The sequence below is a fragment of the Acanthopagrus latus genome, chromosome 9, assembly GCF_904848185.1.
Source record: "Acanthopagrus latus isolate v.2019 chromosome 9, fAcaLat1.1, whole genome shotgun sequence".
Classification (NCBI taxonomy): domain Eukaryota; kingdom Metazoa; phylum Chordata; class Actinopteri; order Spariformes; family Sparidae; genus Acanthopagrus; species Acanthopagrus latus.
In genome coordinates, this window is record NC_051047.1 from 19,207,292 (window position 1) to 19,225,687 (window position 18,396).

General features: G+C 42.2%; 1 protein-coding gene across 1 annotated transcript; it reads right to left on the reverse strand.

Annotated features, from left to right (window-relative positions):
- On the reverse strand, positions 1-18,172 carry asmt (acetylserotonin O-methyltransferase). Its single transcript, XM_037109900.1, has 8 exons — positions 17,647-18,172; positions 15,838-16,012; positions 15,517-15,646; positions 13,975-14,043; positions 10,470-10,588; positions 3,835-3,975; positions 1,657-1,779; positions 1-458 (listed from the first exon to the last, which is right to left on the reverse strand). Exons 1-8 carry the CDS (start codon positions 17,746-17,748, stop codon positions 241-243), a joined length of 1,077 nt encoding a protein of 358 aa, XP_036965795.1. The 5' UTR covers positions 17,749-18,172; the 3' UTR covers positions 1-240.
- Between the last annotated feature and the right edge of the window lie 224 nt (positions 18,173-18,396).

Consider the following 18,396-nt stretch of genomic DNA (forward strand, 5'->3'; position numbering starts at 1 on the left):
GAACTTTAATTTGTACGTTTTCAAAGATACCAAAATGTGCTAATTTACAGGAAATGATAGACAGTAATAAAAAATATTCAGTATGCAAAATCAAGCAGCTGCACAAATGGGCATTGAGTTGAATATGTCATACAGATTCAATGAAAAGTAGTTATGTATCACTGATGTTTTACAGTGTGAGAAACTTTTTTGATATGAGGAAACTTGAGGTGAAAACAAAAAGGCAGTTTTCAGTGGGTCTCAGGTCTCCTTGTGTCCCAGCACAGCGTCGTAGATCTTCCCAGTGAGGCGGTGCTGGATGTCGGAGAAGCCGGCGGCAGCGAGCAAGGCAGCGTACTGGGCGGCCGTCCTCTCCCTGCCCTCCGTCTGCACCAGCATGTTCAGGGAGTAGAGCTGCACTGTCAGCGGGCCGGAGCCGTCCTCGAAGAGCAACGCCTCCACCAGCAGCACAGCGCCTCCTGCAGGATGTACCAACGGGTCAGCTCTGTTTGTTTGTTTTACTCCTTTCTTAGTTTTGTTTCTCTTTCTCTCTCTCTCTCTCTCTCTCTCTCTCTCTTTCTTCAGTTTCCCATAAACCCAGTATCATCAAAACAACGTGGTTTAATTAAAACAATAACTAGCCAAACTGAACATGCTGGTATATGTACAAAATCAATCTGCTTGTTTTGTGGGGAGGTAAATCACGCTGTCCATCAGAAGCTAGGTTTCTATTTCAATGTATCACAAAGTTTAACTACAACAACAACAGGCAGAAAAAAATGTGAGCGAATGCACATTTCTTTCATCGTCTTGTCCTCCTCAGTCACATGCTTAGTGTACGTCATGAGTTTGAGAAGACTGAATGACAACCAGGTTTTATGGCGTGCAGGCAGTGGACAAGGGCATGAAGGGAGCTGGGTGGATGGTTTTGGTGCTGAGATAGAGCTGTGTGTCATCGGCATATGAGTGGACACTAAGACCATGTTGGCGGATGATCTGACATAGCATGCGCACTATGTAACTGGCAGTTTATCTACTGTTGTCAACTTGTTGCCAACTAGTAAACAACCATATTTATGATTCATTTAGTTTGATTAAAAAAGGAATGCAATTGGAAGACAAGAATTAAAGCTTCTTCTATACCTTATATCATAGAAGACGAACACAGGTGTAAGTAATACCATTGTTAGTTGTTGCATTGCATTGCCATAACTGAGTGCAACAGAGACATATATCATAATATTACCAACACCTGTGCTTTCTGTGTGACAGCAGGTCAACATGCTCTAAATGTGTCCTGTGAGGCTTTAATGTGACACAGCTTTGTACAGGTTGTATTATCTGTCCAGAAATGAATAGGCTCTCATACTTACATTATTTCCTTGTTTTAAGACACACACACACACACACACACAGACACATGAGAGGGTTTTTGTGCCTCCTCATAGAGTCTGCTGCTTTCGTGTGTGTGTGCGAGTTTGTCTTTGATCAAAGTCAGAAGGACAGACTTTTCTGGGATCAGCTGCATTGTGGGATACAATCTGCCATCTCATTTCAAGCAGGGGAGGAGAAAAAAGAGTACTCATCTCAGTCACAGTCAAAGACACACACGCACTCACTCACACACACACACACACGCACTCACTCGCTCACACACACGCACACACACACACAGACCTGGCTTGCAGGCTTTGTAGACTCTACTAAGTAGCTCTACGCAGCGTTCATCTGTCCAGTCGTGGAGGATTCTGGCGAGGATGTAGAGGTCAGCCTGCGGCAGGGGGTCTTTGAAGAAGTCCCCTAAACAAACACACACACACACACACACACACACAAACACACACACACACACAATTCAGATGCACTGAATCCCTAAGACGCAGCTATATTTGATTTAATTATTTCACATAATTATTAATTATGTTGACAAGCCTTCCAGTAATGAGACACTGATTCTTTAAGTGTTTTACATACTCAAACATAATTAATTAAAAGGGGCTGATGTCTGTTGTAATCATGTTGTGTCAGAAGGATTTGACCCAACAGTGTATTTTCAGCCTGCTGTCCAACATGGCTCAGGGTCAACTTCACTTGCTGCTGTTTATAAACTGTGATAAAAATGAGTGTTTGTGTGCCTGTTCTCGACTCAATTCCACGACTATGCTGTCCAATATAGCTGTATGACCACCCAGAGGTCTGCATAACATTGATGAAAAACGAAAACTATATATCAGTGCTTTTCATTTTCTTTTCGGTTCCTGTTGTGTTTGTCGCCATTCGCGGCAACGAGAACAGCAGGAATTGATTTTTTTTACTCCAGGTTTTCAAGATCACAGACGGCTGAGAACTTTTTCCCTCCATGTGTGGGAGCCGACAGCACAGAGCGCGAGACATAAATTGACAGTTTTGTACACAATGTTTTCAGCCCAGCAGCAGAAGGAGACACAACAGTGACCGCATCAACTGTGTCTCAATTCTGCTTTTACTTTTAGATCAGACTTGGAAAAAAAATCTTCAAGAAGATGTTGGAAACGCTCTCTCTGTACATATAAAAGTGCTCATTCTAAAATTACACAAACATAACGACATAACATTATTTGTTTCAGGTGACTATACAATAATGGACTTATTTATGAGCATTTATTCCATTCTAAATGATGTGTAATCATTGTCTTTGTGTTTCTCTTCATGCACCATGATGGTCCCATTTGCACCTTGTGATAACATGGAATATATTATCTGGATAAGAAAAGGTTAATACAGGTATAATTGCCCACAGAGGGCATTATTATCAGACTGAGATCAGATCAGCCACACTTAATCTGCACCATCCTAATAAGATCGGATTAGAGCCAGGTGTAATGCAATCTTTACAGCTTGGATGCATTCATTGATGGCTAAAGGCGATGTCTTATATCTTTCGTACTGTCAACCAGTCTTATTAAAAGACCAAAACCAACAATGTGTTTGTCCAGCTCTGAATCCCTCAGAGTTTATCTATTCCCCTTTTAAGCACTCCAAGCCGATTCTTCATGAGGAAAAAATCCTTAACTGTTAACAAAAGTCCATAAAATACAAAGGCCAAACACAAAAGCTAAACAAAGGGCTGACCAAAAAGAGCAAAGTAAGAAACGGGAATAACGAGAGGAATCAGGAACCAAAAGCTGGAAACTATGGACGGGAAGACGGGACAGGAAGAAGACAGGGAAGCAGAGGATTGTACTGTGGAACGACACCAACAGCAAGACATTCCCCAAACTGTGCTCATGTGCAGGAATACAGACAGCTGAGTGAATATGTTACCAAAGGAAAAGCAATATAATTTTTAAAAAAAATATAGCTTAAACACTTTGCAGCACAGTGCACCACCTCTCCACACACGGTCATCTACTGCAGGTAATGCCCTGACTAGGGATGTGTACCTCACACAACCCCACATCAAGAGACTCAAACTATCCCTTTAAAGCTCCTGCTGGGAAGATAGTAATACTGAAGCTTAAGGATTTTGACGCGGAGGTCAGCCGCAATCCGAAAGTATTTAGAGTTAAGTATACCCAGAAAAATCTTGCAGAAGACCCTTTCTTTGGCAAGGAAAAATTAAGTAGCACTGATGCAGCGATGGCAACGTGCCCCTATTGTTGACAAGCCCACCATCTCTGCTGGTGTGATTTGCATATTGAGATCTGATCACAGTGCAGGCAGATTTCAGAGCAGGAGCATGCTTATTAATACAAGGTGTAAATGGTGTGTGTGTGTGTGTGTGTGTGTGTGTGTGTGTGTGTTTCTAACTGCACTTGAACTGTCTGTTTATGATTAAAAATGTCAAGTGATGTCACCCAGCCCTAATGACATTACCTTCGTGGAAGCCTATCCTCCGGTCGCCCTCCGAGAAGAAGTGTTCCCTCGACGTACGCACCACCTTGGGGAGGTCAAAGATCGTAACGGTGCATTCTGGGTAGGCTGACGTGCACTGCTTGGCTAATGCTCCACTGCAGCCTGGAGAGAGAAACAGAGAGAGGCACCTTTAGTTACGGCGCAATGAACGCACACAACCTTCATTAACAAGGGAGTTGCACCATGCTCACACTCCACACACAGAGTCAGACAAGTGGAACAGATGCTTTCAGGTATATACCCATTATTTATTTGCATGATTTGTATTCAGCTGTATGTGGCGGCTTTGGGAATATGGTTCATCTAACATTCATGCCAATAAAGCAGACTGAAGTGAACTGAATTTAGAGTGACTGAGCGAGAGAACAAACTGGACAGAGCTCACTGTCGAGGAATCCGACTGAGGAATCTATTCTAGGCGAGGGCAAAGAAAACACACACACACGCAATGTGATTGTTATCTGGCTCAAACCGATTTCACATGCTTGAACCTTTACATGTAAATCATGTTTTTCATTTACGTAACAAGCTGCAGGTCTCCAGGGAGGACAACGCAGGTCTGTTGATTGGTCAGTCACTCCATGACTTTGATCCAGGCTGAAATATCTTGACAACTATCAGAGGGATTGTCACAAGATTTGGTGCAGACATCCGTGCGGCCCAGGGACTCCTCCTCTAGCTTCACCATGAGAGTGACATTTTTGATTTTTTTTGGGTCAACGCGTTGGGTTACCGCAACGCTCGTCATTTATCACTAAGACTTGGACCTCACATCCTGATTGCATGGTTACTATACTATCATTCATAAACAAAACAGTGCTCCACTCATAACGAAGCAACCCGGTATGGTAAGGTACATTTCACAGTTTCAGCTGTTACAGTTTGGGTTGGGCTGAATTGTTAAGTGTCCGTCACTGGCAGAGCTTCAGGATCAGCAGCTAGAGAGGATTCTTGTCACCGTTCAACTCTTGGGTCACAAGATAAAAGATGTTTATAAAACCTGATTACTCGCTGTTGAACGTTAATCATTAGGGGGTAGTGGCCAGGTTCAGACCCTGCATGCATTAAAGTTTGCACGTCTTGCACTGAACGCTGTCTTCACAGAGAGAACAGCAGCTCATCGATGGGCGCAGGTCGGACCTGATTATCTGACAGGAAAATAACGAAATCAAATTAGCATACGAGCACACACAAACACATGAGGGTGGAAACAGGGTGTGTGTGTGTGTGTGGGGGGTTAATGTGGAAATATGAATATTTCAACTTGATGCTTTGGCAGCATTATTATCAGCGTTCACGCTTCATCAAGAAATCTGAATATAAAACACAGAGCGAAGTGTGCGAGACAGATAGAGAGGAAGAGATAGATGAAGAATGTTTGAATGACTGATGGAGAGGCAGTGAGGTGGAATACGGGATCAAAAGATCGCACTTTGACAAACATACAAAGGCTGCCAGACATAGTTGTGTGTGTGCGTGCGTGTGAGTGTGTGTGCGTTTGTGTTTGTGTGCAGGGCAAACTGTCAAACCCAGTAGTGCCTTCCTCCTAATAGGACCTGCTGCTACAGTATCAGTCTGTATTCTTGCTTTATGTTTTTTCACACACACACACACACACACACACACACACACACACACACGGGCGCTTACATCAAACAGGGGTCAGCAGAGGAGAAAAATCAAAGAGCAGCTAGGAGGAGCGAATCCAAACACTACACGCAGCTACGAGACCCCGAGCTAACCCGTCTGCCTTAGTTTGTTAATGAAATCCTTTGACGGGAGATCGTGATTGATACGCTGTGTGGATACTGTTTTGTTTTTCCTCCTCTTTGTTGGGTTTTCAGACTTTTTACTTTCATTCAACCTTTATTTAAATCTCGAATCAATCGGGGCACGGCCTCATTTTTTTTTTGTGCTGTCAAGAGCAGACGTTAAACAGAATAAATGAGCAAACAATACTGTTAAAAGCAGTTTTGTTGGCGAGCAGAGTAGGTTGTGTGGTTCTAATGTGTGTTGTAAAAGGTTCCCAGTTATGGTGACTGAACCAAGCATTTGAACGGGTTAGATAATGAGCATGGGACCAGTTTGATGAGGAAGTGAGGTGTGACGGCAGCCCAGTCGCCAGAATGAAATGTTGGTGGCACTGTGGGCGCATGTCAACAGCTTTCTTGCAACTAGAGAGACAGTTCAGAAAAGAACATCAACTGCCAACATTAAAGTGATAGTTCAGGTCTTTTGGTGTGGGGTTGTGTAAGTACACCACAAGTGTGGAGAAACAGCATGTGCCCAGGAATGCGGACGTTGTACAGGTGGTTAAAATATATATATTTTTTGGATTATGAAATAAGTCAATTAAAATACATAATACTAGCAAAATACTGCAGAATTTCAAATTAAAACACTGAAATACAATAAAAAAAAATGATAATAATACAATTTTTTCCTGCAGCGTTTTTAATTCAGCTAGTGATGCAGTTACATTCAATACGCGCTACACTCAAACTGATGCTTAGATAGTAAGCAGAGGTAAATAAAAAAAAATTCAAAAACACCACAAACATGGCTCCAAACAGGAACAATAGGGAAGATAAGTGCGTTGACAGGGCTACTTGCTCCATTGATGTAAGTGCTGATGTTTCTGTGTGCTCTGTAAAAGTGATTAGTGTTATTCTCACACAAATATGTTCAGGGTTGAAAAAATCTATTAGAAAATGGGTTGTGTACACACACTTTCTATTTGTAATGTGTCAGCAACTAGATACTGCTGACTACGTCTGTATCCGCCAAAGTCAGCTGTGGCAGGGAACCACCGTGGGAGAACTCCGCTGATTTTACACATCAAGATCAGTTTATTTACAATGAGGAGAATTCTCCAGCCTGTGAAAATAGATGTATAATGTACCTCTGTGGCCCTGGAGGAGTTTTTGTCAGTGCTCAGAAGATATCATCAGGGTTATCGCCACGCAGACTTGAGACTTTAACTTTTCAGAGAGAGCCGGCGTTACAAGCTGGGAATGGGAGAGAGACGGAATGCACATTTTAACCGTAGGTTGGTCTTTGGTGAGCGACGGGACTGTTGCAAATATACTTTACTATCTACACTGTCTCTAATTTATATCTGCTTATATCCTGTACTATCACTACATAAAATGGGCTCTGTGAAACTTCGGTGTTGTGCTGGAAGATGGTCGTTAATTCACGTTAGCGGTCTCACGTTTACTACTGTGGCTCTCTGTTAGCGGAGTCCTTCACGAAGAAGATGAAGGTCACATTTTCCACATCACGTTACAGTCCACTCACATATGGGCAATTAAAACACGTGAGCTGATACAAATAGCCACACAGAGCATCTTTAACATTACACATAGCACATTTTACCAACGTTTGTTTACTTCTTAAGTGATGAAAGTTTGAACACACTTGTAGTATCAGGGCTTTATCTGAAGTAAATGATGCGAATATTGTTTCATGACTGAGTTTCTTGCGTGTAGCAGCATGAAGCAGATGGCTATTTACATAAAAATAACAAGACAAACATTTTGCTTCAGAACCATGAATATAATTCCTGTAGAGTTGCCGTAACCTTTAAGTTCATTATGCATTTTTAAACAAAACATAGAACTGAACTGTGTGTTAAATGTCACATTAAAATAAATCTAGGTGAGCAGACCGTCAGTATAGAATACACCTTTTTTTTTTTTTTTTTTTGGTCAGAGACATGATGAAGACTCTGAATGCGGGCTGGCTGATCCCTGATCTGGACAGAGCGACAGACAGAGCACCTGAGCAGCAGGTGTGTGCAGACACAACAGATGCTGTGTGAGAGACAGTGCAGTCACTCCTGCTGTCCGCGCGCACACAGATTTCTGGTGAAGCACCTTAATGCATAAACATGAACACACAACCTCACGCTGAGGAAGTCACAGAGGAGAGGGGGCCGACAGGAGGACCGGTCCTCGATGTGTGTCTGCGGCTGTTGGTGTGTGAGTGTGTGTGCTTTTAGTGGCTTCACAGCTCCCCTGTGTGGTCGACCGAGGTGTCACACACAGGAGGCGGCCAAGAGTGGGAACTAGTGTTTGAACAATGTGCTGTTTCTCAGCCTGACTGAGCTTAATGTTGCAGTTATAATTAAAACAGAGAAAAACGTGTGTAATTTAATGTGTTAGGCACTTTTCCGCATTTCCACGTCAAACTAAAAGACATTCAGTCGAGATTAGAGCATTGTTCAGGGGCTTTATCTTAACCGCCATCCTGATTGAACACAGCGGGGGGCTCTACGAAACATTGATTGCACATTGGATCATCCATCTCTGAGTATAACCTAACATGTGGACATTACAGCTACATTATTATCCATCATCTGCTCCCTCTGATCGATCGAGGGGCTCATGAGCGGAGACAACGTCCGGCTCCTCAGTGCAGTTAAAAGGACGCGAGGAGACTGACTGAAACAGAACCTGGCAACTTCAGCACAACAAAAGCTTTTTTTTTTTTTTTTTACTCTATTATTATTCATATCATGTCACTTTTTTTGGCTTATTTCTTCCTCTGCTTTTGATCCTGCTCTGTTCTTTTTCCTGAAGTCCTCGCTTCACACCCTCACACCGTGCAGTTCATGGTGTGTTCGTTCAGTCTTTTCCCCTCACTTTTTTTTATCCTTGTTGCACTTTGCTCTGTGTGTAAACTGTAAGCTGTAAATCTGATTTGCCTAAAGGAGCTTACACAGCGGAGATCAGTCAAGAAGGCTGTTTTTTCTTTGTTTTGTTTTTTTTAACCTTTATTTATCCGAAGACTGATGAGGCTGCAACCTCTTGCTTCACATTTAGACATTTCACATTCGGAGTGTCACAACAGATGGAAGCTAAATTAGTTTGCAGCCAACTGGAACTGCTATTATTTAATGGCAGAACCCTTGTATGCTTGAGAAAAATCCATGGGCCATATACACATTAATGCAGATTTATGACAATAATGCTGTTTTCAGATTAAGTTGCATATTGAAATGCTGCCACCACAGGAAAACTGCTGATTTTATCCGTTCTCTCGGTTGTCAAACTACAAAATCACATATTACAGTCATTATTGGGCAAGAAGAAGGGTAAATAAATAAACTGTTGCAGCAGAGATGGCTGGATGCTGCATACTGAGCAGGTTAAACCTCTCTGATGCCTCCAACACTCTGTAAACACTGATTTTAGCTTTCAGTGTAGACGAGCTAAATGTGCGTTTGCTGCCCTGTTAAGCATTTTACACTGCAAAAAATGCAGCTTAAAAAAAATGTAAAGAAAACAATGAATAGAAGATGTTTCTGCCAGTGGAAGAAACTAAACTAAACAACAAGTCTTAAGTTCATGTCTCTGAAATGTTATTTTCTATATAACTGTGTCTTATATTAATTTGACTGAGATATTTTTGACAGGAAATTATACTCACTAAGACTTTGAGTGTTTGCAGTGTGATGTATAACAAACAGGACATATCATACCACATTCACATTACATATTTGTGACCTGACCTTCATATCAGCAGATGGAGGTTACAATAGTGGCGTTAAAGGCAAGAAGGCTGTCAAGCCAGTGACCACAGTTCAAGACCGTGTTTCAACATTTAGCTGTGGGACAATCCTGGATATTTTCACAGACCTCTGGACAATATGCAGCCGTGTTTGTTGAGACAAAACAGGTATTTTAAGCCAGACGATGATCTGGTGGTTATAAACACAGAGGATGATGGTGGAGTTCCAGGCAAGAGGGCTGCCAAGAGATTGACCACAGGTGGAGACTACGTTTCAACATTTTTGAATGTGAAACAAGCGGATAATTTTCAGGAGGCCTGTGGACAATTTCCAGCTGTATTTGTGCAGACAAAATATGAACATTTATGAAAAGAAGTCGGGAAATTCCCAGAAGTGTCTGTGGCGTCATAAAAACTGGTATTTTAAGCCAAAACATGATGCTTTCCAAGTGGTTTTGTGCCTAAACCTGACCAGACCATAACCACAGCGCTGTCACAAGGTGAAATGGAAAACAGAACCTCCAGAAACATGAAGTTGCAACACGAACAAATCCGTGGTGTGAAGAACTTTACACGACCAACATTTATTCTGGGAACTGGCAGGTAACCCACAAATTCTGGCTGATATTTAATATTTATTCAAAGAAACCAAAAGCTCCAGTTCCCTGTTTGTTCACTGTTATCTTTGTTCAGCTCTGAAGCAAAAAACATCATTTTAACAGCTCACATTTAAAAAAATTTTACAGACGCAGTATAATGTCAATACAGTGAAACTCCAGGTGGAGGTGACTTTGAGTTGTGTGTGTTGGGAAAGATGACTGATTTACTAAGAGTCATTAACTCAGCGAGCCTGAAGGGTGGGGCGGGGCGGGGCGGTTGCAGTTGATTGTGTGCACACACACGAACACACACCCTACTGTATGAATACTGTATGTGTGTGCGGCTGAGCCAGCTGTCTCCTCTTAACGCATGACTCCGACAATTTTAAATGTTAATGACTGAACCCACGACCTTATGGAAATGAGATCCGGTGACTCGATAAACACACAATCGCGCACACACACACACCAACACACACTTACCTCCAAGGTCACAGATGACCTTGAACGGCGACAGATCGAAGGCCGTGACTGCGTCTTTACCGCAGATGTTCCAAATGGAGTTCATTAACTGCATAAACTTCACCATCTCCTCGTCAGACCTGCACACACAGAGAGGAGTCACCACTGCCTTATTATTATTATTTTTATTAAAGTCTTTATAAAAAAACGAACTTTCTTTGTCATTCCCTGTGAGCTGTCACCTAAGAGGCAACTTGCTTTATGTCCACTAACAAACACACACACACAAACACACACACACACAAACACACAGCGCCGCTCCTCGTGTACAAAGTGGCTCCCCGTGGCGACACAGTATGTGAGAGTGTGTGAGTGTGTGTGTGAGAGAGAGAGCGATAGACAGGGTGCAGCAGAACAGAAGAGCCTGTGGTGACTGCTGCTGCTCTGAGGAATCTCCACCTCATCACCCAGCACTCTGCCCTGCCATGGGGCTACACACACACACACACACACACACACACACACACACACACACCGAGCATCCTCTGTGCTGTAACACTAGAATTCTGTTTATCCAAACTTGCGCTCGGCCAACAAACTTTTCAGATGTCACGCTGACCTCCAGTCGGACTTTGCAAGTGAGTCATTGTCGCGGCCTCAGACTCTGATTACATCGGATGTGAAAAGATGAAATGACTGTGAGGCCAAACAGCAGCGCTGTCAGCTCTAATTTGAGAACGTTTTGGACATAAGTTATTGAACGCCCCCTAATGATAACATCTGCGTGTGCTTCTTGTTCCCCGACTGATGCGCACGATCTCATCCTGTCTCTATATTGGGGTGGTGGGAGGGGGAAGATGCTCAGCCAGGTTAGCTCAATACATCATCGTAACGTCGTGGTGGTTTATGATCCGTCCTTTCTCCGCACAGACATGACTCGTCCGCCTCAACATGCCAGCAGCTCCACTGTCAGAGTCATGGCTCATGGCTGTGTGATCACTGTTGTGCATTTTACTGCTGTCTTGTTACTTTATCCTCTCTGTCTTATCAGCAAGAATAGAAGAAAAGACTGACAAAGCATGTTCCCATGTCCTCTGTGGGAGAGGACATTGGAACAGGCTTTGTGAAGATCATTACATCAATTATGCGTTTTACTGTACGTGATCACTGCGTCCTGAGCAGGTTTGCAGTGCGCTTGTCCTGGATAATGGACAACACTGACAAAATATTAGAAGTATTCATGTCCAACAGTTTTATTTTGAATGTGTTGTCAATGTATTTCCTGTTAACTACCTAGACTCTGACGGCCCACAACAATCTAATTTGTCCCGCCATAGTTTCAAAGTTTTCTGCACAAGGCACCGTTGCATTGCTTTTCCCGCCAATTACATGCAGTGGCCGGTTGCGCGTGAACCTCTGCTACACAGTCGCACCGCGCCAAGGACGTTTTAGCTTTTCCACAGTTTGAATGACTTTTGTCAGTGCACATCTTGTATTGTTTCCCAGCAAATCGTACAAAATAACATACTAACTGCCGAATTTATATACTTTTATACTTTATATACTTTGGATTGGTGCATTTTACAGCACCAGTTTACAAAGGTTTCATATCAACATACAAGCTTAGACAAGTTTGTTGCAGGATGTGATCTATATACTTTCAAGCTTGTTAACCTAAACAATTATTCTAAGACGGGTCTGCCTAAAAAAAAACAAATATACTGTAAAATACTACATTTAATATCATTAACTATGTTCCATTCTTCAGTTACTGGACTACATTTTTTGCAGGACCACATCAAGTAAAATATTACAACATAAATCATCAGACACATCTGTCCTCTCTGGATAGTAAAAGACCTCAAACGTTGTATTCCAAATTCTCCCTATGTCTATATATATTACATATATATATTATTTTATATAAATATATATATTTGAAATATCAGAACCTCTCTAAATCCTCGCTCTCATGCCTTTCTTTCCTCCAAATCTTTTCTGCTTTCTCGGGTAGGAGGACTTGGCTGTAAATTATTCAGGTGCAGTACATGGCTGGTTAAATGGCGGTGAGTAAACAGGAGTCTGAGTCATCCAGCCAGGCTTTGAAGCATCCTGCTCCTTCTCCAGCGCTCTGAGAAGCCGCTGAATGACTTCAGTGGTTGTTTCCTCTTGCTAATTTACCCACAGTATTCACAGGGGAAATCAGCGGGGACAAACAACTGCTCCTCCACATTAAATCAATTGTGTGCAGGTGCTGAATTTTTTTTTTTTCTCACCGGGTATTTTCCATTTTCAGTCAATTAAAGCTGAATTGCAAATTCATCTGCACAAGGGTGCGTTGAATTTTGTGTGAATATTCTCATTCTGCGCTCATCTTCTCTCAATGAGGCAGCTCCTGTGAGATGATCCGCTTCGTTTCAACAGGATATCAGAACAAAAACTGCAAATGCAGTGGTTAATTGTTTAATTAATCAATTATAACATTGATTGGCAATTATTTTGATGCATTTTTTTTATTTCCTTAAAATAACTAACTACAGCTAACTTTTTAAAATGTGACTCTGATGCATTATGAGTAGTAGTCGCGAGTCACTCTCCCTCTCTCTCATCCTGTTTCCTGTCATCTCTCAATCTGTCCTGTCAATCAAGCCTTATAATCAGAAAATGGAAATACTCAAATGTAAGTACAAGTACTGCAAAACTGTACTAGAAGTACAGTACATGAACAAATGTGCTTAGTTACGTTCCATCACTGGTAGCTCACAGTGCAAAGAAATACGTCTGCCTTCACAGTTTTGTTCTTTCTCAGCTGAAGATAAGTCAGTGAACAGTGCAAAACTGCGAGTCGTACATCTGCACGTGTGTTGGTACGTTTCACTTTATTGTTCGGGTTTCAGATCCTGCTGGAAATGTGCATTTTAACATCTGTTTGGTGCAACCGACCCCCTTCCATCACAGTACAACTGCTTTTTAAACCGTGCTCAGATGAGGACATGGGTTGAGAGTGCTTTAGCGAGTTATTCCACAGTGTTTCAGCTTTGATGGCCTCTGATCCCTCCGGGACTGACACTGTTTTAAAGCACGGGGCCTCGGGCCGGCGGATCAAAATCTATTAGAGAACAAAGTGTGAAACTTTCAGCGTGTGACCTCTGAAAACTGCTGACCAGCAGATCAGCGAAGCGTTAAAACTGCGGGCACCAGATACTATAAACACACAAGACCTCAAGGACAATGGCAGATATATTCCGTCTCTCTGCGCTCCGAGCTTCCTCACATCACTGCCCACATCCTCTCTCTGTCTGTCTCTCTGTCTCTCTCTCTCTCTCTCCATCTCTCCCTCTCTGCCTCACACATCCACTGCTGCTGCCTAATAAATCCCACAGGTCTGTTTTTTTTTTTTTTTTTTAGGATGATGTGAGAAGAGAGTGACGGACAGGCTTAAGATGGAGAGACAGGGCTGGAATGTAAATGAGCGGGAGTGTGTTTGTGTGTGTTTTATCTGTGTGTGTGTGTGTGTGCTTCTTACCTGTAGAGAGCTTGAAACAGGTCTTTGGAGTTGACTCCAAAAGCCTTTTCATACTGGTTTCTTCCCTCTCTAGAATAATGAAAACACAGAATTACACACACATGACGTACAGGGTGTGTGACTCATCCGATGAAGGGAGGCTCTCGGTATTGATCGTCTCACTGCTTCATAATCTGCTTGAGCTCCGTCTCCCAGTTGAAGTAGATGAAATCAATAAGATCAAGTGTGTTGACATGAATCACACAACCGTGGTCTGTGTAGTTTAGGGAAATTGAGATGTTTCTATTGCTCACAACCACACACAAAAAAAATTGTTGTTTTGATCAAGATGCCTTTATCTTTTTTCTGTCTCCTCGATGTGTTCTCAGTGTGATGGACTCCGCTCGTCAGCCACAGTGAATCCAGTCACGCCGCCTGACAGCTGCCGGTCCTCCCTCAGACATTACAATGAGACTAAAGATCCATCTTGAGACGCTGTTCAAACAGAGGAGAGGACGGGAATCCGCATCCTCGGGCTACAGATCAAAGCTGCAGTTCTCACAGCCTCTCAAAGCCCACCTGTCTACTCTGAAGCTGCTGTTCTAACCGGACAACATCCTTCTTGTGCATGTTCATGTTTTTTTGGGAACTTTCAGGCACGTTATTGTTTATTTGCTCATCATGTCTGGCTCTTTTGGTTCACCCTCTCCTGCAGTGTCTCTAGGTTATATTTTTACATTTTATTGTGTCAATTGGTGGATGTTCTTATAATAAATGATCTAAGGTTCCTTTCAAGTCACATTAAAGGTACAGTCACAAAACAGAAAAGTTTGCTAAAATCAAATTGCATCAGTGTAGTCAATTTTGAGTTTTGTAAAAGGTGATATAAAAACACTTATGAAAGCCTGAATTTTTATTTTTTCTTATTTTTACCCCAGACCACGGAGCAGCTTTATTCCCCTGGCTGAGAGACTCCTGAACTCATCCTCAACAACAACACTCAGTGCAGGACTCAAGGATGTTAGTTATTTTAGTTTAAACCCTTGTTTGCAAAATGAAACATAAGTTTACCTTGCAAAATAAAAATTAAAACACTTAACCATCACTAAATATGTGAGATAAATTATCAATTTATACTAAGTTAAACTATATCATACAGTAATTTCACAATTTAATTATTTATAGAAGAAATTGTTTACTACTGCTGATGTTTGTAATACTTCATCTTTAACCATTATTTCAATGGCCAATAAAAATTTACACTGGAGGTTTTAAACCTTTGCAGTTGCTTAATAAATGGTTTATAAAGCATTTCGTTGTTTGTTAACAGTGAAATAACTATTTACTAAAGGTGATTCATTATAAATGTACCATTTGTTAATGATGGTCAGATTAGATACAAATCTTAAGGAAACAGGGGAGAAGTTATGACGATGGCATCAAACAAACAGAACATCCAAAATGTGCTGTCATCTGTAGCAGCTTTCCATGATCAGTGCTCCGTGGACATAAACGTGACAAGAACTCTCTCTACTGTGAAACTGTGTCCATCAGTGAACTGACCTGACAGCGTCGGTCAGGTGGTGCCAGCAGAGGTAGATGGTTCTGGAGCTGTACTGGATGGACTGGTAGAGGGACACGGGACTGGAGCGGGTCAGGTAGACGCTGGCCTGCTCTGTGTTGCTGTAAAGCACTGAGCACAGGTGGAGGGGGGAGGTGGAGGAGGAGGAGGAGATGACTGAGAGTGACTCACTGCAGGTGTTCAGACAAAGTTTCACCTTTTATGCCTGAATGTGAGAGAGAGAGAGAGACAGGCGCACGGGACCGAGACAAGGGGAGATGTGCATGTCATCATAATGTAAAGAGGGAAACCAGAGTGTCTACCTCGTCCGTCGTCCTGGTGTGTGTGGAGGAGCTGCAGGCCGCTGCAGGCAGCCAGCAGCCTCTGTGTGCCGTCCAGGCTGGCTCCCACCGCCTGACTGATCTCCTCTGCAGACAGGGGGCGCTCTGCACCCAGCAATACATCGAACACCCCCAGCTCACAGGAGGAGAACACCACCTGGGACAGAGAGAGAGGAAACAGAGTAGAAATGTTCTGTGTACTTGTAGAACTATCGGATCAACTGAATCAATAGTCATGTATCTATATATTCACAGTAATCAGGACTGCATTGTTATGACGCAGCAAAAAAGACTTGAAATAATTATTCAAACTGCAAAATTAGTAAAAGTGAAAGTACTCTTTCTGCAGAGGAAATGTACGTATCAGTGTTTAACTATTATATCTGATGTTTTTTGATTAATATGACTGGTGCATGAATGCATCTGTGTCATTTTGCTGCTGTAAATGTTTAAGACTGAGCTCATTTTAACTACTTTATCTGCTGCTGGATAGTTTAATAGTAGCAGTTTAAGTTCATATCTCTAAAAATCAAAGTCTAGTTTTCATTGGAAACAGAATCCTGTTTTCAGCGTTGTGTTTCCAGGTGATGCGTGAGGATTTTAAAAGAGATGATTTAGCTTAAGAAGTCTGAGAATTTTCTCAACCCAAAGGAAAATCAAATATTCAAATATTCACATTCAATATCACCACATTTGGTGATGTGTTGCTTTTCGCCTGACAGGAAAGGTGTGATCTGAAACATTACTAAAGCTTTCAGACAAACATATCAGGGTAACAAGTACAATTTGCCTCTAGAATATAGTGGAGTGGAGGTACAAAGGTGTACAGTGGACATACCTTGAATTTGAACTAGAATGCAGAATAGAATAAATGTACTTAGTCACATTCCAACACTGATCTTTCAATTAAAGCATCATCATCATCCGTCCACTCCCCCACTCTGTTATAGTGCTGTAGACAATTATGTGCACTGTCTGTACGAGTGAATGAAAGGTGCTGTAAACTGACTTGTGGTTGGTGACGAGGCCAGAAATAGAACCGACACCGGATTCATTTTTCACAAATGATGCCAGCACACATGGGTGTAGTTCACTGTTTAGAAATTTCCTCAGGCTGCAATTAATGATAATTTTTTATCTCAATTAATTGATTTGTGAAATTTTTACACAAAATTTGCCGTGGAAACAGTCACAACATGTGCTGAAACATGATTAAATCAGAGCTTTTCATTTGATTCACTGATTTAGAGGGCAAAGTCGATGACGACAAATGCAAAATAAAAAATAAAAACCCCAAACTCACAAGTTTAACCTTCATTTCAGTATTAAGGAATCCTTTCACTGTAGCCACATACTTTTGACTGATTTGTGCTGAGCTCAGTTGGTACTTTGCGCTCTGGAAAGAAAATTAGAAAGTCCTGCTGTGGACGATAAACAATGAATCTAAAAGATGCCCATCACCTCAAACCAGAGCCCAAGATGGCATCTTCAAAATGCATTCAGTGTGTCCAACAGTCTAAAAACCCAAAGATATTAAGCAGCAAATAGTGTGTTGCATTTTTGATCAAAGAGTCACTTTACAATTGATTTAAAAAGTTGACAATTGATTAAATAAGTAGTTAGTCAGCTAAATCTTCTCAGCTCCTCTGACACTGTGTCCTTGTGGCTTTAATATGTTTGATGCTATGACAATATCAGCCACCGAAGAATGTGATTATCTACACTAACCCTCAGGATGCAGAGAGAAAACTCTAAAGGTGCAGCTCTTTGTGTGACCCAGTGTGTTATTACCTTCGAGATGAGGAATCCTTCCATGTACTCGAGTATCTTTTTGGGGTACGTGTCTGCAGCAGGTGTCCCCTCAGGTGAACACACCTCCTGATGTTCAGCCATGGCCTCTTATTTTGGACGGTAAAGTGAACTTCCCTTCTTCAGAGACGCTTCGACGGGTGAATGGAAGAACGGAGGAGAGGACTGACCTAGACCCAGACAAAGTGCCCACCCTGCTGCAAGCAGTGAGAGTTGCGAGTGGTCTAAGCTGATTACAAGCCAGATAACCCAGATTAGAGCGGGGGCTCAAGTCTGCTTTGGACAAAGAAACAACTCTGTGGAAACACACTGCTGCTTTGTTCATTATCACTCGCACTTGGACACACTCGGGTGGAGACTTTCACTCGGCGCATTCTCATACCAGACGTGTTTCCCACAGTTTTCATGGCCCCCCCCAAAAAACGTGTGTCTGTCTCATGATGGATGTGCTCCTCTCCTCTCCTCCATATGGCCTGATTGCACTTACGCTGAGAGACTAATGGCAGCATCAGACCTAATGACAAAGACTGTCACGTCACGCGCCTTGATGAGGTTATGCAGACACTAATCAGTTTGACGATTAATTATTCATCCGCGCAGTTCATTAAGGCAGCCGTGCACGGACCGGATGTAGATATGGCAGCTGGAGTCAGGGAAGTTGTCACCTTGATCTTTCACATGAGGTTTTGAGGACACACAAAAAGTTTTTTTTTTTTTTTTTAAATGGACATC